General features: G+C 42.2%; 1 protein-coding gene across 1 annotated transcript in view; it reads right to left on the bottom strand.

Annotated features, from left to right (window-relative positions):
• KDM5B (lysine demethylase 5B) overlaps positions 1 to 23,558 on the bottom strand; it is a 61,014-nt gene extending 37,456 nt beyond the window's left edge. Inside the window, exons 1-5 of the mRNA XM_067310470.1 lie at positions 23,356 to 23,558; positions 10,639 to 10,716; positions 9,249 to 9,371; positions 8,236 to 8,406; positions 2,389 to 2,523 (exon numbers count right to left, since the gene is read on the bottom strand). Of these exons, the coding sequence (XP_067166571.1) occupies positions 2,389 to 2,523; positions 8,236 to 8,406; positions 9,249 to 9,371; positions 10,639 to 10,716; positions 23,356 to 23,493 (645 nt within the window). The 5' untranslated portion in view covers positions 23,494 to 23,558. The remainder of the gene's footprint in view (positions 1 to 2,388; positions 2,524 to 8,235; positions 8,407 to 9,248; positions 9,372 to 10,638; positions 10,717 to 23,355) is intronic.
• Between the last annotated feature and the right edge of the window lie 2,267 nt (positions 23,559 to 25,825).

Below are 25,825 nucleotides of genomic sequence, written 5' to 3'. Positions count from 1 at the left end.
CCATTGCTTAAGATATGCCAAAAAATGCTGGTCAAAATATTTAGTAATACACAAGTTTGCACTGATCCTCATCAAATGCAGTAAAAAATGCCTAATCTTTTACATTTTTAATGTCCAAGATTTATATCCTGTATTTTATGTTTAAGCCTGTATTTAGCTTCAAAATAGTTTTTCTTTTTTCAGCCTCCCTCCCTGAGCCTTTGTAGGGTAAGGCAAACCCTCCAGGTAACCTACCTTACACATAATGCACTATAATAACCGGAAAACAACAAAAAAATCTCTTTCCCTAGGGAATCTCCTGGGCAGTTTTTCCTCCAGTATTTCTCTTGTGTCTGTCAGCTGATTTCATCCTATCCATTCATCTCGCTTTTACTTCCCTCCCATTGTTGCGGTCTTTTACGCTGATCTTTCCTACACCAAGCATCTAAATTCTTTGCATTTCAAAACCAGCTTATCACTGGCATTGCCCTTTTCCTTTTTAATTATGAACATTGTCTTTCAGCTGTTTACTCAATGCGCAGCAAAGGACAAGGTAAAATTGTATGTATTTTACAATTGGAAAAAAAAAAACGTATATCACAGCCTGTATTTTTGCTGATAGGAATAATTTCCTGGGCTTTCCTACAGTTCACTCATTTTAAAGGCTCGTAATAGATGGTTAGTCTTCGAAAAGCAGGCAATCTAAAATTTGTAAACAGAATGAACTTAGACTTTACAGCTTAAGACACTGACAAATCCTCACGTATTTAGTTGGAGCAAAAAGCTGAGATACATTAACCAAACACATGACGACTCTACAACCAAGCCAGTGCAAAAATCAGCTGGGTTTAGCTTACATGAAGAACAAAAGGGATTTAATCAACTTAGCTGACTTTGCACTGAAACGGAATAGAAGCACTCACGTAACCTATTAACAAATCTTAACTTTTGAAAGTTACTGCCTTAAATACTACAGCTCCTTCCAAAGTAAGTTAGTCCATGCCCCTTAACTCAGCCTCAGGTCTGCATGGTTCAATTCTATTTTTAATTAAGTATTTTCTTTCCACAAAATCACTTTAAGTGCATGACAGCAGTAGCGCTGAGGGAAAGAACAGAGCGCCTTACATAGCCCTACATTCTCGCTAAATACGAGCAGGTAGTTTTCATGTAAACGACAAAATGTGTGTCTTTTGTTAGCTAGCAGCATCCAACACCACCATCATCAGTGAAACAGCTACAGTGTTAGTAAACGTTTCCCATGTCTTTTAAAGGAAACTTGAGAATTCATGTCTTTCAACCACAAACAGATACTTCAAATGGAAAATTTCAGCTCAAACCACTGAGGTTTTCTCAGAATTACAAACATACTTTTAACAGGGTCTTCTAGTGGAAAAGCTTTAGAAAACCTTAATTATAACTAAAAATAGTTATACGCAGCATTTGCAACAACTAAGCTGTACTACTCTGTAGTAAGAAAGACCACGATTAGAACAATGGGAGTTTAATTGAAATCCTGAAATGATTTTAAATACAAAACTGGATTACAAACACGAAGAGGGTCAATCATAACCTTCCTAAGTCATGATGTCACCCCTAGTAAGACTATGGCTTGGGAATAAGTCTCCTCTACTCTTCATCTTTTCAAATAAAAGAAAAACTAAACTCTATGAAAGCAAGTCGTTCAGTTTGGAATGACTGAAATCACAGTAGAACAGTGATCCAGCAACAAAGAGAGGACACACACAATCTTCTAAAATATGTCTTCACAGGAGAACTGTATGAAGATATAGTCTATAAGTTTTACGCTAAGCCAAATAAATATTATTTCTTAAGCACATGTAAGATTAATCTTGTTAGACTGTACAAAACTGTACTGACTTAACGTTACACAATTTTTCTCATATGGCACAGTGAAAGTAACTCAAACTGATGGAACTCAGAGAGGGTCAAAAATGAAATAAAACAATGCTAAAGTTATACCAAAAACCTTCTCTAAAGTCTGTCTTCAATTCATGAAAGGTTTACAGAACCCTTCCAACACATTTAAAAAATGACTCCTGTCACCTGAGGAAATGACAAAGATCAAAGCTCTACAAGATAAGCTTCATTTCTAGAATTTCTCACTTGTATTTTAATCTATGTTATTAGCCCTATGTTATTTATAATTATGCTAAAAACATTATTATAGCATACGCACTCATACCTAATGTCTAAGTGGAACAGCTTCAGTAGAAGAGCCTCTCAGAACTCCCCACCTCAATAATACACTTTTTGAAACTATCAGACATATCTTGCCATACTCATATAAATATTTAGGTATGCTTAACAGTGACAAAGAAGAAGTTAAATTGGTAGTTACTCTACATATACATTTAGTGATCTGACCCAAATAAAGACAAATTATCTCACCTCTGCTCTCAGGCGTTTTGCTCGACGAGCAGGTGGACAAGTTTCAGATGGCTGAACAGACTGTCTCTGCGGAATATCATGGGGCTTATATTCCTTGTCCTTTGTGTCACTGGTGAGCTCTGGCTTCTGCAAACACTGAAGAGACAAAATTCAATTACTTGATTCCTGTATCCACTTTTGATACAAGCTTTGTGTAGAGCAATTTCCCGGCTAATATGAAAGAAGGCAGAGAGGGCTTTAATGTTTACTGCACTGAGTTAACAGAAACAGTTAATATTAATGACAGTCGTAACATTACCTGTTTGAACATGCAAGTCACAAAATCAGTATTTTCTGCCATTTTCCTGAATGCAGTAGCCATAATAAAGGGTCTTAAATAAAGCTGAAATCAGCCTTTGAACTTTATTAACAACAAACATTTCTGTTCCAGAACACTATTCATCAAAATAAAAGTTGCGGCAAAACAGTATAAAAAGCAGACAATCTTTCATCACAAGTCTTTCTGGTTTCCTCTCAGTTCCACCTATATAGTTCTTCAGCAGCCCATACAATGTGCAACTCCCCTGAGCAGCTATAGTATTTTATTAGCTCCAGTTCTTCTAGTAGCTGATCCTTTTGGAGAATATATCAACAGCATACTGGAAACTGTCGCAATGTCCTCAGGTTGCATTACTGTAACGCTAACATACAAAGCAATATAAGAGTGAATTACAACCTATCAGAAATCTCTGCCTTAACTGAAATACAATTTTGTCTGAAGAATATTTCAGAAGTTAAGGTCTTTGTATATTTTAGAGAGGACAATACTGCTGCTGTATGAAATTGAGGGCAGAAGGGTGCAAGAAGGATGCAAGAACAGCTTTAGTTCTTTCAAGTCACTGAATAAGCACATTTCTATTAATTGCTGAAAACTGTGCATGCATTTGGCAATAAATATCGTGATTAGTGACAATTTTAAGTTTGTCAGACCTCACAACATACAGTAACAACAGATTAAAATATAATAATTTTTAATGAGCGAGCAAAGAATCCTAAAGAAATATGAAGTCTTAGGTTGTCATAAAGTATTCCACATGCATTGCTAGATCCACATTTCCTCAGTTCTATTAAGCTGTTTCCATTAAAAGGTTTTCCCCAGGAACAGAGGAACAGGACAGGAATTGCCAGATTACCATTACAGTGGCATAAGGATGGATGTTCTGTAGACAACATGAAAATCAGACTTTCAGAAACAAATGATAGACAGAACGAGCGGGGGAAGAGGAGGAAAAAGCGGTACTGAAGAAGACAAGTCCATGCTGAAGGAAACATATATTTAACAAAAGAAAAATCCCAGGCAGCGGTAGCAGAATCTCATTAACTGTCACCCACAGGAAGCCCACAGCACTGCTCAGAGAAACCTCCAGAATTTCTATATTATTTAGGACTGCTTTTGATCTGGACTCTGTAGATTTATTTTTATTTTCAAGCAAACTTCTGATTTAATTTCAACATTAAACACACACACACAAGACGACTTAACTTTGTAGCTTATTGCACAGGACCAGTAAGTCCTTGTGGCTGATGCTCAAGTTCTAGTTCCTTAGAAGAGCCGGCTCCCTTCAAGCTCACAGTGAAAGACGATGATTTGAATTATTTCTTATCAACCTCAGTGAGATGAAGTCACTAATAAGAATTTCTCAGGACAGAAAACAGACAAGCAAAAAAGGCAACCGAGTAGGAGAAATATGAAAATGAGAGAACAGAAAAGGAAAGCAGACTAATGCCACACAGAACGCTGCCAAATCTCAGCGTATTTAATGTTTATGTAAATTCTGGTTCCTTGAATCGCGTCCTCATGTGAAATCTGAACCTTTCACTAAAAAGTTTCTGTTCCTCCCAGTAACAGAGATTCTTGAAAGCAAGTATGTAAAAGGCAAATAGAGCTTTTCCTAAACAAAAGAATAATGAAACCTAGAAAGAAAAACAACAATAATTTGTTTCATTTCAGCTAAGTGCCCAAGCAAAAAAGAGCACTATTCACTGAAGAAAAAAGAAGACATTCTCTAAATATCGAGACCCAGAAGACATTCTCTAAATATCGAGGCTTCAACAGCTACTTAGGCAGGCACGTTCCCCAGCGCCTCAGTAACCCAAAGGCAAAGCAGTACCATGAAGTGGTTTTTATTTAACATTTTCAAGGGTACGTACAAGAACTAGAAATTTAGATCCTGTCTTAAGGATGAAAATTCTTCTGAATCTATGCCACTCCTAGACTGACCTGATCAGTTGTAAGCATGCATCTTTAACTAAGGACGATACTGACTGCTATTTCTTCAGTGTTTTCTTCTCCCAACCAGCAAAACCTTTTTGGAAAGGCAAAACGTCAATCAGCAGTTACTCTACCATAAGCTGATATTCTAGACTGTGATCTAGCTTGTGATCATGATCTCATTATCTTCCATGCAGATGGCTGGAAATACAATCCTTGATCTCCAAATGGTGGCACCGAGATGGTTAAAATCCTTCAGCTGAAACCACCAAGAACAGCTCCTTCACCAGGCAGTGAAAGGAAACAGCTGCAATATTCACAAGGCCTCCAAGATGCCAAAGGATGGAGAACATACAGCAATCTTCTGTAAGGATACAATTCACCTCCTACAGCTTTACATGCTTACAAGGTAGTTATTTACACACAAGCTAATCATCCAGGCTCCCCGTATATTCAGAGAAAAACAGAAACTTGCAGAGGACAACTAATTTACCCCCGTTACATTTCACTTTAGGATAAGAAGCATCACACGATAGAAGTGCTTATTCCTCTCCACTGGCAATAAATCATCCGAGAGAACAAGCTCACACAGGACATCTCTTAAAGATACACACATATATATTTGGACATGTGAATCCCACTCAGGACCTTAAAGCCTTAGTTTGGAAAGTTTCATATATAACCCACACCAAAGAGATCAGATGGACAACTACCAAACTGTTTATATTCACTGAAAAGCAGACCACCACAAGACAAACCCTAGCCCCCCAAATTGCAACGCATTTGGAATGATGCAAACATCCGGGCAACGCATCGCAGTTTTGACACAAGATTCCGGGCACCTCAGTTCAAGCACCACTGCCCAACTTCAGCATATTTCTTTCCAACATTACCATTTAAGCTATCCCAAGCAGACATGGCACATGCCATCAACTACACGTAGGGTAACATTTATCCCTCTCTGCATACACACTGATTCTGTAGTGCTCATACTGAGGATTACAAATGGTTAAGAATATAAGCAAAGCACAGAAAGTAAGACCAGTATACCAACTGGTCTACTGCAACTACCCGAGAGCAACGCACCCAAGATCTATCTTAGTCCAGTGTTTTAAGATAAGAATAAAATAACTTTATATCTGCAGAGAGCTTCTCCGAGTATTAGAAACTGGCTGACTTGCATCAGTTTTGCTGTTTGACTGAAGTACTGATACAAGAGCTTTAATCAAAACATACTGCCTGTTCATCTCCAAACAGCTCCAGAGAGTTTCGCTATTTTAGTATGCACATAGAAATATCTCCATATGGGATATTTGCCAAAATTATTCCTGAAGCTATTTTAACATATATTTAAGCCATGCATAACCAATTAATGCTCTACACAGATCTGAACAAGATTTAAGCTACAGCATAGTCATCAGTGGAAACTACATCATTCCATACTTTTGCAGAAAAGAAGTCAATGGATATTGCAAGTACTACCAATTAAAAAAATTTGGTGAGTGCAAGCACTAATCTTTTATGGATGATGATCCTGGCTGCATGAAGAAATTCTCTCAAAAGGCTTGTTGAAAAAAATCAAAAGATGGAAACACACATCTGAAACTGACAGCTGTCAAATCCAATAGCTGTATCTTCTCCAAAAACAAAAATCACAGATGCTCAGATTCCCAGTAAAGCATTGAACAGACGTACAATAAAATGGACACCTGCACAAGAAGCATCTGGGAAAGCACCACTTATTGAGAACACATGGAAGAAAGCCAAGAAGATAATCTCAGATGAGTTTCTTCCTCAAAAATGTATTGCAAAACAAACTCAGTTGGAAGACAACATTGGCAAGAAGGAAAAAAATAAAAGAAGTCAAACCTCAGTGTGAAAAATGTTCTAAACGCAACATATTTCTGTGGATTCTCTCAGTTCATTGAAAAGATACATGAATACCACGTATGGGAGGGGAATATTCTAACAGCTTTGGGGGGAGGGGGTTAAAAAATGTACTTAAACATACCTTTTTCAGAACTGCATGATCCACTAAACACATCAGTTTGGAACAAATGTCAGGTGCCTACTGCAAGACGGAGCTTGGAAAGTCGCATTTAAAAAGCAGTGTGACCTCACCAAACGAGATCACAAGCAGCCGTTCAAGAATGCTTTTCCCTTCTGAAAGCATCCTTTACTGAGCAAACTACGAATGTACACATCAACTGCATGAAAGAGACTTGCATGGTGGACCTACCTTTTCAAGAGAGTCTGTGATACCAGTTAAATGTTTTAGAAACTTTTAATTAGATCTTTTTAAAAATAGAGGAGCAAAGCTAGATGTCACACACCACCTTCAAAAACAAAAAAAGAATCCAGAGTTTTCAGAACTAATAAAAATGTGAACTTTTCAATGAAATGCCTTGAAATGCCTTCATAAAACGGTATTGCTTTCCACTGTTTAACCTGAATATGCTTGAGGCAAGGCAAAATATTCTTGGTAAGTATGAAGACTTATGTTCAAATACATTTTGTTCTTATTCTTCATTTGTAAAACATCTAAAGCTACACATATTGCTTATTTTTAAGGGTTTGCAGAATACATATTACGTATTTTTAAGGGTTTGCAGAATACATATTACGTATTTTTAAGGGTTTGCTGAATACAGCTGCTCTTCACTGGAAAGTGATCATTAATAGCTAAGTAAAAAGCCTTCATTTCCAACCTTTCTTGACTTATGTCAAATTCCCCCTCATTTTTGCCGTTTTATGTAAAAGGCTAGTGCTGTTTTCTGTAGATGAAAACATGCTTTTAACAGGATTAACGTTTTTTTGCTTAAAAAAGGTCAACACTCCTCTTTTTAAAAGAACATCATGGTAGAAGTGTTTCAAATACATAAAAATGGATGTTGGCAAGTGCAACCCATCTTAGTTTTCCAAATAAACGACTGATGCTCTAAACGAACAATCCTATTCTTGATTAGAGATTACTTTGTTTCCACCCTCATTCAACCATGAGTTTTGTTTGAATGGCCAAATGTTAAGCAGAAAGGATGAAGATTTAAGCTTTGGAGAACTCAGAAGCCATACCATTAACTACATTACAACATCCATGAAGTATTCTCAAGCATGAATGCCCTTAGTGAAAGCGAGATGACTAATCGCTACAAAATTACCAAGGTTTGATATAGTTCATCAGTCACTCTGTGTACAAGTGATAAAGATCCATAGCAGACTTATTCTATCAGGAAGATGGATGGACAATGGTTTGTGAACATAGTAATATTCTGTGTTACATAAAAGAGCATTGAAGAAATCAGAAGTCTGAATATCTGTCATCATGAGGCTTCTGTATGCTGCAGGAGAAAATACAAATAGGTAGCATTCAAAACAGTCAGTAAGGGGTTACCCTCAAGAGTCGAGAGTAAGGAAGTTCTAAAAACTTTATGTTTAATATGAGTTTACCTATGGATATGTAAAATGCTTATATTATCACCATCTGTCACCTGCATGCCATAAAACATAAAACATAGTCTTTGGAAATGTTCCACCAATAAAAGAAAAAACACACTGGCTGCTAAATTAGTTGGCGTATAGTTAGCTACAAGACTTACCAATAGGCTAGCTCCAGACTGGAATAAGTTGTAAGGATAGAGGATACGTTCGTAATGGGCACGGATGTGTGAACCCACTGCTTTGCCAGGAGCAAATCCCATTCTGGTGGCTATCTTGGTCCATTTTCTCTCTTTGCAAACTACATCAAATCCTCCTTCTTCTGCAACTAGCTAAAAAGAGAAAACATAAGGGTTGTATATTTAATACTAAAATGACCAATGTTTAAGAACAGAATTGCTACCTTAAAAGAAAATGAAGACAACGTCACCAGCACAGTATAGGTTTTTTAAAAAAATGTGAAAGTTGTTCAAAATCTATAACCTGAATATACAACCTATTCAGAAAGCATAAAGTTCTTTGAATTACTTTACAAACAAGTCAGCATCAGTATTAGATGACCAAACAGTAATTCATCCTACTTCTGAGAATTTGAGGTTGCAATTTGTCACTCCTCTAATGTGTTTCCCAGCAACTACTTTTCTGCACAGTATAACTGGTTCCTCTCACCGGGACATTTACTATGAAATAGGCTCAAAATCCATCAAATAAAATCTACCCTAAACATAAAAGAAGAGAGAGAACATATCCTTGGGGTCAGTGAATCCCATACTTTGCTTTCAGATTACATAATCTCATCCAGAAACTTAAGCTTCATTCAAAAAGTAATTTGGTTTTTTTGCTCCCCCAACCAGAAAAGCGATTCTTCCCTGCCCTCATCGTTCAGAAGCTTCCTCTAATTCAGCCTAAGCTTTTTCTCAACCAGTTTGTATCCAAGTTCAACTTTAAAAAGGAGTTGGAAATGTAACTTGATCTCTTAGCTCACATGAAAACCCACGCTATATTACATTTCCTACTATTTTGTGCTGCATTAGCTATGTTAGGTCAAACAAAATAACTTTTTCTCTAGCTTAGATATACCTCAAAACCTCACTTAAACAATTGTGATACAATCCCAGAAACAGAGATAACATCTTTTTTAAGAAGAGTTTTTCCCTCGTAACGACAGTCTTACCCTATTAAGCTGAAATAAATCCAAGATCTTCCTCTCCACGTGTGGAATTTTCAGCGTGCATCCTTGAAGTTCCCAAAACTTTGCAATCTGGTCCAGGAAATTCAGCTTTACACGGGTCTGAGCCTGGAAAAAGAAGAGTGAACTGCATACTGAATGCAGATTAAGCTCCTGTTTCCCAGTGTTTATAATGTTACAGCCTCAGTTGCCTGCCTGGCTTTTCCCCTCTGCAAGTATAGCTTTGCATTTTTTTCCTCATGTCAACCCACATGCAGGAAAAAAAAAAAATCCATACAGATACCATCTGTTTTTCCTTAAGTCACTTACTGTTAACTTTCTGTACTGCATTTATAAAAGTACTATCTGAGAATAGGTTTGCAACCAGTTATTACTGTGAAAAACTACCTAAACACCAGTAACTCAGCTAGTTTATGACAAAGTATTTTTGTTATCCCTTTCCACTCTTAACCATATTTCTTTTATTTTTGTGGATATAAACTGGTCAGGGCAGGAAAAGACAACCATGGTATGTTTGTACAGTACTTCACACAGTAAGATTAGGTTCTAATTGGACTGTTGGTGTGCTAAAGAGTAGTAGTTTAGATTTAACCTTATCACATTTCAATGTCATCACATTTTTCTATTCTTAAGATAAACAAAGGCTATGCCTAATCAACAGGCTAGCTTGTTCTTGAACTCCAGAAAGAGCTCTAAGCCAGCTTGTGCCCACACAAATCTCTCACTTTCTTAACATCTGAATCCAGTGTTTGAGTTCTTACCCTGGCACCTCACATAGTCATATGAGGATTTTAAAAAGCCGGTATCCTCTCCTCATGTGAAAAATCAGGCAGGCAAAGAGTTCCTGTCATTTCAGTTCTTATCTGCAATGAGCTAAACAGGACTCCTCGCTACTCCCTTCTCCTTCTAGACTGGATTCATGAAAGCAGTGAATGAAAGTGCTTGCTAACAGCAGATTTCAGACCCGCTGAATCCAGATTCTGTAGCTGTTCTTTCCAAATTGCTTCTTATCTTTAAAGCACTTTGTAAATGCTTAATCTCTTCTACTTTTAAAAGATGCTGTAGATAGGCAAAATGCAGACACAAATGATGGCACTTGAGAGTTTGAATGTAATAACTTGCAAGCACCTCAGTGTGGAAATGGCCTGAGTTTTATTCCTTTAATGAGCATTAACTTTAGTTTTTATGCTTGTTATTTTTTGTAATAAATTCTGAAAGAGCTAATTTCTGTGTCCTAATTTAAGCCTGATTTTCAGAGGTACAGAGTGCTGTCAACTGAAGTCAGCAGGAGCTCATGGTCAATGGACTGAAAAAAAAAATAAAAATCACTCATCTTTTAAAAAACTCTTAAGAAATGTTTAGCTTTACAGTTTACCTCCAGTTCATTGAGTCTCTGGATCCGTGGAGTAAAGTGAAGCTTATCAACATCACATGCAAATGGAGGCTGCCAGTCCTGGAAAGATAGAAGAGCTCCCATCAAAAGACCAGGAAAAGAGATACAACTTCTCTATGTTCCATTCAAAAGCTAGATAAGCCTGAAATTGGAGTAAGGCTAATCCAAAACAGGCAGCGGGTTACGAGAAGAGCATGGAAGTGGTCTTTGTGGCTTGCAAATCTTCCTTAGCACCAAAACGTACGGCACATGGTCCCTTACGATGGGATAACGATCACAGCTATATGGCTGCACAGCTCCTCCCCTTAGGTGAGGGCTGCATCTGATCCTGCCACCAATCTCCCTCCCTGCTTCCAACTTTGGTGAAGTCTATTTTTGTTTCCAAATTACTTGATCTTGAAAAATCCTATAAAGTAGAAAAAACAAAGTATCTTGGCATTAGCTCCTGAAATGTCATTGTCCACCTCTTAAATATTTCCACCGTGTCTTTAAAAGACAGATACTGAAATAATGAAATGAGTAACATTTTGGAACTGAAGAACTGACCTCAGAGATAAGCCTTCAATTAAACATCAAGTCAGTCCATCTTCCTCCTACACATACTCAGTAGCAAAAAGCAAGGCACATGCTATTTGCCCCAGCCCTACAAAGACAATTAACTGCAAAGGTCACAATTAACTGCAATGTGCCACTTATTTAACAAATTCAATATTCTTACCATGTGAAACATGGAAAAAAAGTGAAATTTCATAAACTGTGATCCAAACTGTAATGCCTGCTTTGAGTGGGAAGACAATCATCTGGTATCAGAGACTTTAAACGCTCATGAAGGACACAAATGCAGCAGTTAATTCTCATAACTGATGGGCTCAGAAACCCGCAGCTACACTAAAAACAATAAAAAAGTTTATTTTCCTAATTCCTTGTCTGCAAACATTCAGGAATAGCTGCAACATGACCAATGAAAAAAAAGATTATTATTACTTTGACAAAATACCTCCAACCGGTAGTGTTATTTTTATAAATAAGGCTACAAAGCAATTTTATCTTTCAGATCTCTGACACCTATCACATGCAGTTGGTTTGGCAATACAGTGCTTCACTAAAACAAATTAGTTTGATTTACGCTCGACAGCAATTTATTTCATATAAAGCTATCTTTTTATCACTAATTACCGAATGAAAATAATATGCATGAGAGCTATTGACAGCAGAGTAAGACAGGAGAGCTTCCTACGTGGCAGGAAAACAACCTTTCCTCAATGACTGTGGACTAAACCAACTGAAATAAAATCAGCATCACAAGCAGAATATTTGTTATTTTAGCAGAAATACTTACCATGAAAACTGGTTATTATCAAAAACAACCATAACAGACGTGCAAGGCAATTTATGTGCAAACATCCAGGCTCAATTCTGTATTGTGACAGAATCCTGCCCTGTCACAGGAAACAAAGCCTGTGGCAGAACCAGGAATTTTCAAAACTAGAGAGAAGAGATGCAAGAATCATGGAGAGTGTGGAAACCCTGAAGAGCAAAGAGGAACAATGATATATGCTTTTTATCCAAGATATGGTGACTAATCCAGATCTCTAAATTAGTTACAAGAGAGACTTCTGATCCTACCAGGCATTTTCAGCACATCAAGACTTGGCAAGGTCAGGTTAAAATTAAAATTCAAAATGGAAGTAAGATGACAACAGGAGTCAAGATGACAAATTATCAAGCGAACGGGCAATTCTCAAGCAATGGGACGCGCTTCTCAATCATTTTTTTAAACAAGACTAAAAACAGGGTGCAATGTCCTGATGCTTTCATTTACAACTAAAAGTTAACCCTACTTTTATTGACTATTTTGCTTGCCAGAACACCGAATGCAATGAAATTCAAAGCCTGCCCCCCTCTTAAAAAAAGTTTGGCGCTCTTTTGCAATGTTCTGATATCTGATGAATCATCTGTAGTCCCTAAACCATAGGACGAGAAACATTGACCAGGAAACTTTTAAGGCAAGACCCGTACTGTACTTCAACAAGATGAATCTGATTTTCAAGTTGAACTGATTGGTTGGATCATTAGGCAAAATGCTGGAATTTGCAGCGTGCATGAAGACAGAGTGACAGAAAACAGGCAAAAAGACCAGGAGAGGACAAACAGAGGTTATGACACCCACAACACCCATGGGGCATTCTGGGGAGTGAAATTAAACTAAGACAGCTGTTAAACATACAACTCCTGAGTGCTTTGCTTAGGTTGGGAGAGCAAAGGAAAACAAGGAAACGTGCTGACTGCTTAGCTAAATAACAAGCAAATGCTCTACGTGGGTCAACCATAACCCAGAAAATGGATCTTGTACCAAGGATCCGCAGGGGATAAAGAGCAAGAAACAAGAATAAAAAGAGGAGGAGCAGGAATTTAGAAGATCACGTAGGGCAACGACACTGCTGATGATACTGTTCCTCTTGCCTGAGACTGTACTGCAGAGCTATTGCTTGCAGATAAAGGACTGTTCTTTAGGTTTAATGATACTGAACTTAACAGTACACGCACCTGAACACATCAGCTGTTTTACCAAGAGAAACTTTAGAAACCTGAGCTATTCAATACAGGACTTCTGGTCTGTTAAGAGAAAGTTTCTTAGTCCAGCAAGCAGACAGTCCATCTATTAGAAACAAATATTTAACAGCCTAAAAAGAGTGCAACTTCTAGCAAGTAGAAAGTCATTGCAACAATTTTTGTAAAGACATGGTACACACCAGCTTAGTAAGAGGTAACACTGGATTTAGTCTAGCTCATTGAAAAACTTTTGACTTTTTTAAGGATGCAGAGCTGAGGGAAATGCATGCTATATATTATGCAGTAATTCATACTCGATTATTATAAGAGGCCTCTTCTGACTTTAAAAATGCAGGACTGTACACCCCATTTATCCCAGAAACTGCTCCAAATTACATTAGTCAAAGTTATGGATATACAGCCACTCTGCCACAGTGTGGAGGAATTAATGTAGGTCTAGTAGACAGAAAATCCTGCCTATCGCTGATTCATTCTGAAGACACAAACAGTTCACACTGGAGCATCTGAAACTAAAGACTGATACATCCAAGGAGAATAACATTTAGCTTCTTATATTCCAGGGTATAGTAAGTGCCTCAGTTCCTAAACGAAACAACACAGATGTTTTCAGCCCTTCTTTAGGAACTTAGCTTATTTACCCCCTCCCCCCCAAAAAGCTTACATGCAGTCTGAAACAGAACCTGCTAAGATAAACAAGACCTTCATTAAAAGGATTATTAAATGTGTTTTGAAAGAAATGCCTTTAAGCACTTTTGAAATACAGCAGCACCACAAGAGGGTGCTGTGTTCTGTGGCAAGGCTAATTCTGCAAAGCAACCGGTTATCATTACAAGCTTTGCTGTTGAAGACAACGCTGCATGCAAACCGACTCTACAAGTCTACTTCCCTTAAGTTTGTAGCTGGAAAGCCTATAAAACTAGCCATTTCCATCCAGTGCTTACTTGCAAGGCCCTCAAAAGCAACTGGTCTGGATTTTCCCCTTTTAAAACAAAAAGTTTAAAAAGAGCAATTGATCTTTTTTTTTAATAACCATGTTAATGCATGAAGCTTAAGAATATGAGCAACAGAAAGAACTGAAATCCTAGAAAAGCAGGATTTTTTAAGCTGCACAGCTCCTTTATCTGAAATTACTTTGTTGCTTTCTTCTGTTCAAGTATGATTGATTGTTAGAAGCCTGCAAATAAAAACACACATCATCACTTGATTATGTCAGCACGCATTTGTTAAATTTTCATTTCCTTTGTAAATATGGCCCCTTGCAAATGTTACAGTCCCAGTAGAATAAACCTGAATACAAATACATGCAAAAACTGTGACTGACACCAGATTTTGCAACTTTTCTATCAACTCTGTCAGCAAATCCAACTGAGTAGAGGGCATTCTGTAAGAGTCCCATTCACATTAATAGTCCAAGTAGTAATATAAACTACAAATGGTCAGGTGAAATATTTCTACACTCTTCCTTTCAGATGTATTGTTAAGGGGATAACAGACTTCATATAATTTCAGCTGATAAATCTTGCATCTCATCCAAACTCACTGTTTAATTAAAACTTAAGGACAGACAGACAGTCTCCTTCACCACCTTCTTCCTCCTCCGCCTGGATTCAAGTGAACAAGAACCTACCACCGTCACTGGTAAGCTGTTCTACAAGTTAGCTTCAACTTTTCATCATTCCCAGTCCACACCTTTTTTTTTTTTTTTAAACCAAAAATCTCATTTGCTTACTGTCCAAGAAGCTATTCTTGATTGCTTCCTGTAAGCTACGTTCAAGACATTTTCAATAAACAAATCATAATCCTTTTGCTTCTCTTTATAGGACAAGTTTTCTAGCTCCCCAGATAATATTTTTCTTCTGGCTTTTTTTCTGAAGCCTCTCCTATATTTTACAACATTCCTTTAAAACTGCAAGTAGACTTTTAGCTGCCATGTTTCCAATGTTGCACAAAAAAAAAAAAAAAAAAAGACATGTCACTTCCATTCTTTTGCTAGACAATGTCTCGTAGTAAGATCCAAAAGAATATCTTAGCAATTCTTGCCATAGAAACATGCATTCATTCAGTTAACTACACCAATTCATTGCTTCCCAGGATGCCCACCCTGTAAGGACGACCTACATTCTTTGTTCTGAGATCTATGATCTTGCCTTTGCAAAGGTGTTAGGTGGTTCTTGCCTCTGAGAGGAAGGGAACAGACTCGGTGGCTCAGGAGGTCCCTTTTAGTCTTGTTTTTATGGCTTTATTAAAAATACATTCAAAAGAAACTCAGATCATCACAGAACCTATGCAAAATGACACAGAACTGATCTGGCACTGTCACTTATCATTCCAATGGCGTCAGTGTGTCATCCCTAACTCTTCCTTTTTGAAGGGGAACTAATTCCTCTTTGACCCTGTTGAAAGGCTAACATTAGCTGATAACTCCAGTCATCAGCTAACCCAGTTTGTGGTGACGTGTAATTTTGAGCGTAGGTGATTTTCTAACAAAAACATTCAACTTCTACTTGCGAAGAAAGGGCCTTGGGTGCAGCAACACATCTCACAGGCAGAACTCTCCAGTAAGATGGGCTTGGTGGAATATCTCTCATTTGAGATAAAAACTATGCTGTGTTTTGCAGACCATGTACTGCAGATTAGCAAAGGAAAACAAACAAAAGCACAAATCCCTCCCATTTGAGAACCACAGCCAAAAAGCTAAGCTTGCAACGGGGATCACCTCTCTAGCCCCAAGTGTTTATGTCCCAACTCCAGACGCAGTGAGGAATGAAAGCTGAGGTTAAGTGAAAGACTCTCGAGCGTCAGAGCAGGCTGCCCCTTGGGATCCAAAGGTGGCCCTGTAAAGACAGAAGATGAGACTGTATGTAGGGTTCAGGCATCACAACAGAATAGGTACCAGGGTTTGCATACAGGAGATGTCAGTCTTCTCACTGTGGAGGTCACTGGACACAAAAACCAGATAGGTAGGTTCTGGCAGCACAGGCAAGAAACGGCAACATACCGGCAAAGCGCATTTTTGCAAATATATGGAAAGCAGCACTGGCATGAAGAGCTGGAGATTCACGGGGCATTAGAATCAATGCACTGGGACCAAATTCAAGGTCCCTGATTCACTTCAGAGGTCACTGCTGCGGCCCTGACCTAGACCTCCAGGCAGAGCATCTGCCAATACTGGGGCCAGACTTAGCTTTCAGTGCTGAAGGGCATCTGGCCCTGAGAATTACAGCGATCTTCAGCAAAGACAGAATACTTGGTAGATGGACCTGGTCTGATCCCGTATGTCCATTCTCAGATGTGCCCGACTGGGGAGCCACACTGACAGCGCAGATGACAGTCTCCAAAGGGCTTTGATCAGAGAGTTCTAGAAACAGTCTCTCTGGAGCCATAACTGGCAGCTTTCAAACTTGGATTTTAATCCAGTTTAATTTAGATTAAGGAAGGATGTGATTTTAAAGTACAATAGCCATCCCAGAATAACTGTACACAGAGACAAGCTATTAGATGATGCTAGTGATTTCATCAAGCAGCTAATAAATCAAAAGACAACCTGGAATCTCAGCTGACTACTATTTTATCTCTGGCTGGGGGATTTCTCTACAAATTCCCATCTCTGTAACAGCACAAGGCTGCTACCTGAAGTATTTACAGAACTCTCAATTCAAGTTCTCTGCTTAGATTCATTTTCACTTGAAAAGCATCTACTTTCAATGAAAAGCGCCTACCTAGGCATATATAAGGGTGGCAAGTTATATGATCCTTAAAGTTCTCTCTGGCTTTTGGAATCACTTAACCTGATCTCCTGCCTAACACAAGCACAGAATTCTACCCAGCAATTCCCAGGTAACTTGGGTTTGAAAGAGAGCCTATCCTAATGGGTATGCGGGCATGAACTAACTTCATTCACTGTTAGCTTTAGTTTTGTTGCTGGGAAAGGGGGGTGTCTTTAGCCTGAAACTCTAATTTCAGCTTCTAGCTGATACTGTTTATGTCAAGTTCAACAAACAAACAAACCTGCAGAAGTCCAAACCTTCCACCACTATCGCCCCACATAAATAGTTCCAGATTAAACTGTTTGATTTTAAATTTTCCATGAGCTAAATCAAGTGACTGTTTAAAATCCCTTACTGGAAAGGGCTGATTCAAGGACAGGATATTCTCATGATTCTTCAAGCGCACTCCGATTTTTCAGCATTTCTGAAGCGCAGGGAATAAACCACCGGTGGTGCACCATGCCGCACACAATGGTTAAGTTACCAATAGTAATATAATGTTCCTTCTTTGTATTTCCCTGATAATTAAACATCTGGGGAGACAGGTAAATAAACTACTCTGAACTTACCTAACTGCAAGTATGATCCCTGGCTTGAACATAAAGTAAAGGTTTCCTAGTGAGTCTAAATGATCTATTTTTCTTCACAACAATTTGCCAGCATGTAAACTGACAACATTTTGGAACTTCAGCACTAAAACATCTCTTCCCAAAAAACACATTCTTGATCTGAAAGTGTCAGAAAGCAGCATATTCACCACCTCCCTTAGTTTTTTCCTAACAGCTGATCATCTTCACTGTTAAAAATGCATGTCCTATATCTAATTCAAGTGAGCCTGGCTTATGCATAACAAGAACCAGTGGCTGCAAGCCTTCCTCTGCAAGACTGATGAACGACGTAGTACCCGTTATTTTCTCCCTGTGAAGCTTACTTACATGTTGGAATCAAGTTATCTCTCTGTTTTCTTTTTGATAAAATAAACAGACTGAACCTCTGTAGACTATCAAATCAGAAGGGACCATCATGATGAAGATCAATTTCCCGTTTAGGAGACATTATAAGATTTCTTTACATTAATTCCTCTTTTAACCATAGTATATTTTCAATTTCAGCATTGGGCCAGCCCCAGAACCCTCAATAAAACTGCTCCAACAGTTAATTGCTTTTAGTCCATTGTTTAATGGAGATTTTTCTCCATAAAAATAAATAAATAAATACATAAATACATAAAAGAGGAAGGCGGGAAGCAGAAGGGGTTTTCAATCTGGATCTGTTCCCTCATCAGGCCAGCAATGCAGGCAACCAAGCAGTTGAATGAGCAGCCAGGAACAGACACTGCTTAAATCAACCTTGTTCCTGAAAATATGTCCCAGAACTGCTTCGGTTCTTAAAAATCCTCCATCTTAAGATTTTACCCCTCAAACTATGGCAAGGATAAGTTTTTCAAAATTTATTTTTTACGTGCAGAAATTTTGACACTTTTCTGTACCCTCTCCAGGTCCAGCCTTCTTTTCAAAGCACGAAAATCTCAAATGAATGTACCATGCTCACCACCATGCTACTAGAGAGGTAAAATCATCTTCCCATTCTTTACTAAGAAATTCAACAGCGCATTAGCCAAAGCAGCTAGTCTAACATTACGCTGGTTTCCACTAGGCTCTGCAGTTATTTTTCTACAATCCCCCCTCCTCTAAGACTGACCTATGCGCCTTTGTTCCGAAATGTATGACCTCATACCGAGTCCTACTTTAGTGCTTATTGTTTCATAAAATGCAGCTTATTAGGCAATCAGGCTCACTCGGTAACAGTGAACTACCCGCCATAAACCTGCAATCTATAGGAAATAATTTCTTTTGTTCTTCTAGGCCTTTAATGAAAATTAGATATTGTTGGCTTGAGATTCTGAAAGACCATTAGAAACATATCCTTCATTACAATGCCTCATTAATGGCTGAAATAATTTGTGATTCCTTCAGCGTTGTATCAAGTTTGCACAATACTAATTATTGTAATTAGAATATTGTCAATTCATTTATAAATATCACATCAAGACAACCCAACTAACTTAACCAAATATGTAGTCTCACAGAAAACAATAAAATTGGTTTGACAACACCAGTTTTCATATAATCATATTTCATACAATCACCTTTTGAGTTCCTATTCAGTACTATACCAGCTCCTCATCTACCCTGGAGTGAGAACTAGTTAACAACTCTTGTACCTATAAAGAATTTCAATGGGGACCCATTCGTTTTCCTCTGGTCCTCTGAAAGTTTCACAGTATTCCAGGATTACTGAAAAATTGAGTCAGTAATTTAGAGATCTTCCGTGTCAATTCTGTCAAGATTTCAGCTGTACTAATAAAGACCTTCCAATTTTAAAATGCTTAGTCGTATCAGAGCAGACTTAAGGTTATTTGGAGGCCTTAACTGCGTTTCTCCATATCCACATTCTTCAAAGCAATGACATTTAGTCTGAATTTCCTCAAGTTTAATGCTTGGCTACAGCAAAATTACAACATTTTAAATATATGATCCCTGTATTTTCTAGTCCAAGTAGCAAGTTGCTTCCAGGGTAAACTGGATTTTGAAACTGATGAATATGGTAAGTAAGGCTTAAGTAATTGTTATTAATCATTTCTTCACTTGCAACGAAGCAACTCTAAGTAGAAAGGAAGATTCCATTTCCAAATAAAAATTGTAGCAGGGACGGTATAACATGCTCTACATTTTACCTTTTACTATTGAAGCTACACCGCAAATTTGTTAGGACATTTGCTTTCGTTAATTAATGTACCTACTTCAAATAACGATGATACTGCTCTCAAACAATACTTCATTTCATTCCTCTAAGTGCCCCTAACCAATAATTTGCAGAGCTATCATAAAACCTTCCAGAATGTAAGGTCAGCACTTGACATGCCAAATTTTGCAATAACCCACTGTTCCAGCTTACCATTTAAATAAGGAGATCATAATAAATGATGTTTTCAATTCATAAAAGAAAAATCTACCTGCAACATGGCATGTAATGTATTACAAACAAGTTGCATGCCATCCATTTTTCTACATCAATTTTCCACCTTTGGTTCAGCAGCACATAGTCAAAGCATTTCTAGTTTATGTAGCACATTAACTTCGAGCAGCGACCACCACTGGTAAAGCTTCTCTTCTGGCCTGAACGTCTTGCTGCCATTGGGACTGTCTATGCTCAAGACTATTGACAAAAAGTCTTCGCTTTGCTTTTCCATGTCATATAAAACAGAGTCAGTGAATATGGTTATTGTTGCGTCCTTCAAAAGATAGTCAACAACAGTTAACATGGAGATTACAGAACCATCAAAATAAGAGCAAAACTAAGTCATCAGTGATGACTGGAATGAATGGAACTGGAATGAAGAGTAAGAAAGCTTTTGGGCATTCAGGTGAAAATTTTGTGAAATTCTAGCACCACTATGCAGAAATTATACCTCCTGTTATATTCCTGGATATTCTTTCATCCTGCAAGCATGAAACTAGCATCTAGAAGCCACTAGCTCTTCCATCCAGACATCTACAGTATGTCAGATGCCTTGATGATATCCTCCTCACAAACAGTTCACAATCCTCCAAACCTTCATCACAAGACAAGCCACCATAGATGTTTTTTTCCAAGCTTATCTGGTGCCCGGCTAATGCTAGTAGAAAAGGTACCAGCGAAAAAAATGACCCCTCCCTTTCAAAGAACAGGGAACTCTCCTTACTGGGGCCTGGTGCTGAAACATCAGGGCTGGCTTACTAGGAATAAAGACTTCTTCACGATAAAATTATAAAGTCACAGTTGGGCATCACTGGTCTCGTATATAACTATCTTCCATGAATCCATGGTGGCAATTCACACACAGAAGCATAATTTCATCAGCTGAAGAAGTTTAAGGCAACAGAGTTTAAGCCAAAATGACGCAAAGCCAGCAGTCAAGTTATGAATTTCTTGTTCATCGTGGATCCTGACAGTCCATGGTGCCTGCTTGCTGTAGAGCAAGCCCAGCAGGTAATCCAAGAATGCAGGCAGAAGCTTCAGCTGGACATACGAAGATTTCCAAACATCAGCTGTTGCTGAACAATGCATTCAGGTGGAGCATATATAATTTTGTGAAAAGATCAGTATAATTTGTAGCTTACAGTGCTACAAACCCTTTGATTGTATGGGAAAGAACAACAACCGAATAATCACTGTGTTTCCGGTTTTCAGGAGGAAGGCCAGAAACAACAGCAACTTCCAGACTTTTTATGGTAGATTTGCGAGGGCTCCCTCTATGTGCTAGGCCAGTGAATGAACAATTGCACAAGTCATCCAAGCAATTATCTAGGGTAGATAAGAACTGTGGTAGCTAAGCTCTCATAAAAAAACATGCCCTGTATAACTATTAGGCGTTCAGCCCTTAGCAGTTTCAACTATTTTCATTCCAGCTCTAAATATGTTCAGTGAAACATATGATCATAAATACAAACAGATATTAGCGTTTTAGTAAACAGTGATGAGAGTACGCTGAGAATGCAGTTATAATAGGTACTTTATTCTTTAGGGGAGCTATTCATTTATGACTCTCTAATAGATAGTATAGCTCACAAAAAGCATTTATCACGGGTTTTTTTAATACATGCAGCCAAATAACACAGATGAGGTTTTTAAACTAAATCACAAAAGAAAAAACCTTCATAAAAATTCTGTTCTGCTCACAGCTGCTGAAATACTGTTGAGACTATACAATCCAAAAAGACTATTCTACTCAAAAAGATTACATAAGTTCAATGCTGACTGTATAATGAAAACCTTACCCCCTTAACTGTGAGTCAGTATTTGGCTCAACCACATGAAAAGGGGTATCAGTATATTCTACCTATATATAAATTCAGGAGTGTTCTTGTGCATGTTCATACAATTGCAAATTGCAACTCTTCTTCTAGAAAACTGAAACCTCTTCCTCTCTGATGAGATCCACATTATTCAATCTGTTACAAACATATTTCTATCATCTCAGACAGTAAAACACGACGAGTTGCTTCACTTTATTTTAATTCAGTAGGAAAGAGATGGTTACCAACAAGAGTCCCAACAATGATCAAAACATGAAACTGAGGAGCATGTGATTCCTAACATTATTTCTTTGAACTCAGTGTATCACTTGCAAAACTTAAGTCTACGTAAATGTTTTGTCAGCTTCACCTCTTACTGGACCAGATTTAAGGCTTTCAATAGCCGTTTAGCATTCTAGTTGTTGCCGTCATGTTAACTACCTCAAGGCAGCTGCACCACCCCAGACTTGCACCACCCTCTACTTAGAGAAACAGCACTACCCTCAAAATAAAGATGATTCACATGCATTTGTTAATTAGATCTTTACTTTAAGAAGCCCCTCTCCTCACCAGAGCAGTTGTTTACCCCTTTAAAAGAACTAAGAATTATGACCACACAAACTATGCTTCTAAGATCTTAAGTAATTCTCAGCGAACAGAGTCAACTAACAAAAGGAAATCAGAATTCACCTCACAATTTTGAACATATTACACCATCAGTCTAGATGATGACGATGTAGATGAAGGCTTATTACTCTTCCCACTGTGTATTGCATTCTAAAATGGTGGCCATGTCTGTCTAGGATTCACCTCGCAAAGATACCAGTCAAACTCACAGCTGCAGAGTTAGATGTTGTTCAACTTGGGGGAATAGTTACCTGCATAAAAACTACGCCAGACCTCAGGTGTAGCCAGGGGAAGGCCACTGTGGAGCCAAGCGCAGGCGAGGAGAGGACTCCACAACACCACAATGCCAACATGGAGGGCAACACCCAAGCAGCTGCCTCCTCCAGGGCTCTGCACGGGGACCGCTCGCCCCAGCAGCGGCTCCGAGAGCAGGGGTCCGGCCAAGTTGCAACTTTTTGGGGGCCGGGCAGCGGGGGCAGCGAGGAAGGCGCAGCTCGGCCTCCCCGACGAGGCGGGGAGCGCGGTGCGGCCGGCTCAGCCTCTTCCCCCCGGCAGCCGCTCCAGCGACTTTCCTGGCGGCCAACTCCAACACTTGGGAGCGACTTTGCGGGAGGAGGCCGGTGACAGAGGGGGCGTGCGGGTCGCTTCCAGCCCCGCGCCCCCGGCCCGGGGCCGTTTAAACTTTACACGGATGGAGGAGGAGGAGGAGGGGGGCGGCCTGCTGCCCCCCACCCCCGGGCCGCCGTGCGCGCCGCCCCACCTGCCCCGGGGTCACCTGCGCGGAGGGGCCGCCGCCGCCGGCAGGGGAGGGGGCCGGGGCGGCCGACGGTGCCGGCCGGGCCGGGCCGCCACACAAAGGCCGTTTTCCCCGGCGGCGCCATGCGGGCACTCACCGGCGGCGGCCGCACCTTGCAGATGCCCGTCTGCTCGGCGATGGGCCGGATCTTGTGGATGAAGGCGAAAGGGTCGGCGAACTCCTCCCAGCTGGGCTCGAACACGGGGCACTCGGGCGGGGGCAGGAACTCGGCCATGGCCCGGGCCGCGGGGGCGCCGGCAGCCGCTGCGCCGCCAACCGCCGCTCCAAACAATCCTCCAACAGACGCTGGGGCCGCCGAGCGCCGTTCGAACGGGACGTGCGCTTCCGCCGGGGAGGGGGGGGGGGCGGGAGGGAGAGCGAGGCAGAGAAAAAGAGTCCGCCCCGGCCTGGGCGGGGGCTGGCTGCCACCCCTCCCCCCGCCCCCGCCGTCACGCGCCGCCCGCCCCGCGCGTGTCTTTGTGCGGGGGGCGCCGGGGCCGCCCCCCCCCCTTCCCCAGGGCCGTGCGGGGCCGCGCACCGAGGCAGGGCCGGCGGCAGGCCCGCTCCCCCCGGGGGGTCCCCCGCAGCGGCACTGCCCGCACAGGGAGCCCCCCACCCCCCCGGTCAGCCATGGCGAGATGAGACCAAGCGTTGCCGTGCAGGCCGGCCTCGGGCACGACGGTGGAGCCCGGGTGGTTTTGTGAGAGAGGAAACCACCACGCTGGAGACACCGTGGCCTTTGGCAGAGGGACACGAGGCCGCACGTTATTGGCAATTCTCTTTCTCCGTGGTGCCCCCTAAAACCCGCTCGTTACCGCTCCTTTGCGTGTCAGAGCATTACGGGTGAGAAGGTGCCCTCCTCTGCCCTCCTGCTCGAATTCAGCGTGGGAAGAGCGGCCTGGAGAGACAAACTGCTCAGCCATCCCCCTCCTTCCTCAGCTGCTTGCCTTCCCCTTGCACCGCTTCGTAACGAAGGCGCCCAAACCATTTCTTTCGGACCCTGCCCCGTTTTTAGGAAGTTGTCGCTGCGTCTCCCGTAACGCGCACCCTGCATTCGGTGTTTTAGATGGATCGAGACTTCAAAACCCGTTGTTTGGAAATATTCTTTATGGAGCATCGCCCGTACAAGCCACAGAAACGTGTCCTCTCTCCCTCCCTCCCCCTAACGACCTCGCCGCTGGAATCGCACCCAACAAAGCCGAACTGCCCCCCGCACCGCAGCGAAGCGGGGTCAAAGCCTGGCGAGGCTCCAGCCCCCGCTCCCCACGCAGCGCACAAGATGTCCGCGTCGGGCCCGGCGTCCTGCCCGCCCGCGCCCGGCCCTGCAAAACACAAGGGCGCCTTTGTTGCACTGCCCCTTCTCCCCAGGCCCGCGCCGCTTCCCGCTGCCTCGCAACGGCCGAGCCCGTCGGGACGGCGAACGCGGGCACCACCCCGACCCCGCACGGCGGCCCCGCCATCCCCGCTCCCCCCCGCCGCCCCGGCCGCCTCAGGGCAGGCAGGCAGGCAGGCAGGCCGGCCGGCCAACCCCCCCCCCCAAGGCCCTGCTCCCCACCGGGGCCGCCCCCTCCCCCGGTGCCTCCGCAGGGGCTGCGCTTTGTGTGCCGGCGGGAGCGGGGCTGGGGACGGGGGGCGCCCGCCCCGGGAGCGCCGGGGCCCTTAAGCCGCTCATGCGTCGGCGAGCCGCACATGGGCCTCCAACACCGTCCCCCTCCGGGAGCTCTGTTTACATGCGCGGAGGGATCCGCCACAGCTGACAGCCACCTCCAGCCGGCGCTTCTTTTTTTAAAGAGCCTTTTCGCTCCCGGCGATTGGCTGCGCCGCCTCCACGTCACCGGTGGGGCGGGGCGGCGCCGCGCCGCGCGGACGCATTGTCTCGGCCCGACCCGGCCCGGGGCGGCCGCCGCCGGCCTGCGACCGTCCCGGTCCCGGCCCGCGCCCCCGAGCGGCGCGGAGCTCCCACACGCTCCCCAGGCGGAGCCCGGGGCCGGTGCCCGCGGCCCGTCCCGTCCCCCCTTTTGTTCCCCGCCTCTGCCCCATTGTGGTCGGGCCGGCCCCCCCCGCCCTGAGGGGGCACGGTGAGGCGCCCCTCCCCCCCTTAACGGCGGTGACCGGGCCGCCCCTCCCCCACGCCCTGAGGGGGCACGGCGAGGCGCCCCTCCCCCGCCCGCAGGGGCTCGGTGCGGGGGGCGGAGGCGGCGCCCCCCCCCCCCCCCGCAGCTCGGCAGGCGCCGCACGTAGCGCACGTGCGGGCCGGGGCGGCCCCGCGCTGCGCCCCGCCCCTCCCTCCCCGCCGCCTCGCCCCGGCCGCGAGCAGCGCTGCGGGGGCGCCGGGGCCCTGCCGGCCTGGGCCTCGGCCCCGCTGCCGGCAGAGCCCGGCCGCCGCACGGCATAATTCTGCAATTGCCCGTCCTGAGACATATCCCCTTCGAATAAGCCTAGTTTCACCAAATAATTCAGATCGCTTCCTCGGCGTGCTTTGTTCTGCCGCTTATTTAGCGAGCCGTGCCATGAGCTAATTACTATTTATTTCATACTTACTTCTGGATCACTGAAGAACCACTAGA

Source organism: Apteryx mantelli, chromosome 25 (assembly GCF_036417845.1).
Source record: "Apteryx mantelli isolate bAptMan1 chromosome 25, bAptMan1.hap1, whole genome shotgun sequence".
NCBI lineage: Eukaryota > Metazoa > Chordata > Aves > Apterygiformes > Apterygidae > Apteryx > Apteryx mantelli.
Note: the sequence above shows the minus strand (reverse complement) of the source record. Positions and strands in the feature narration are given on the sequence as shown.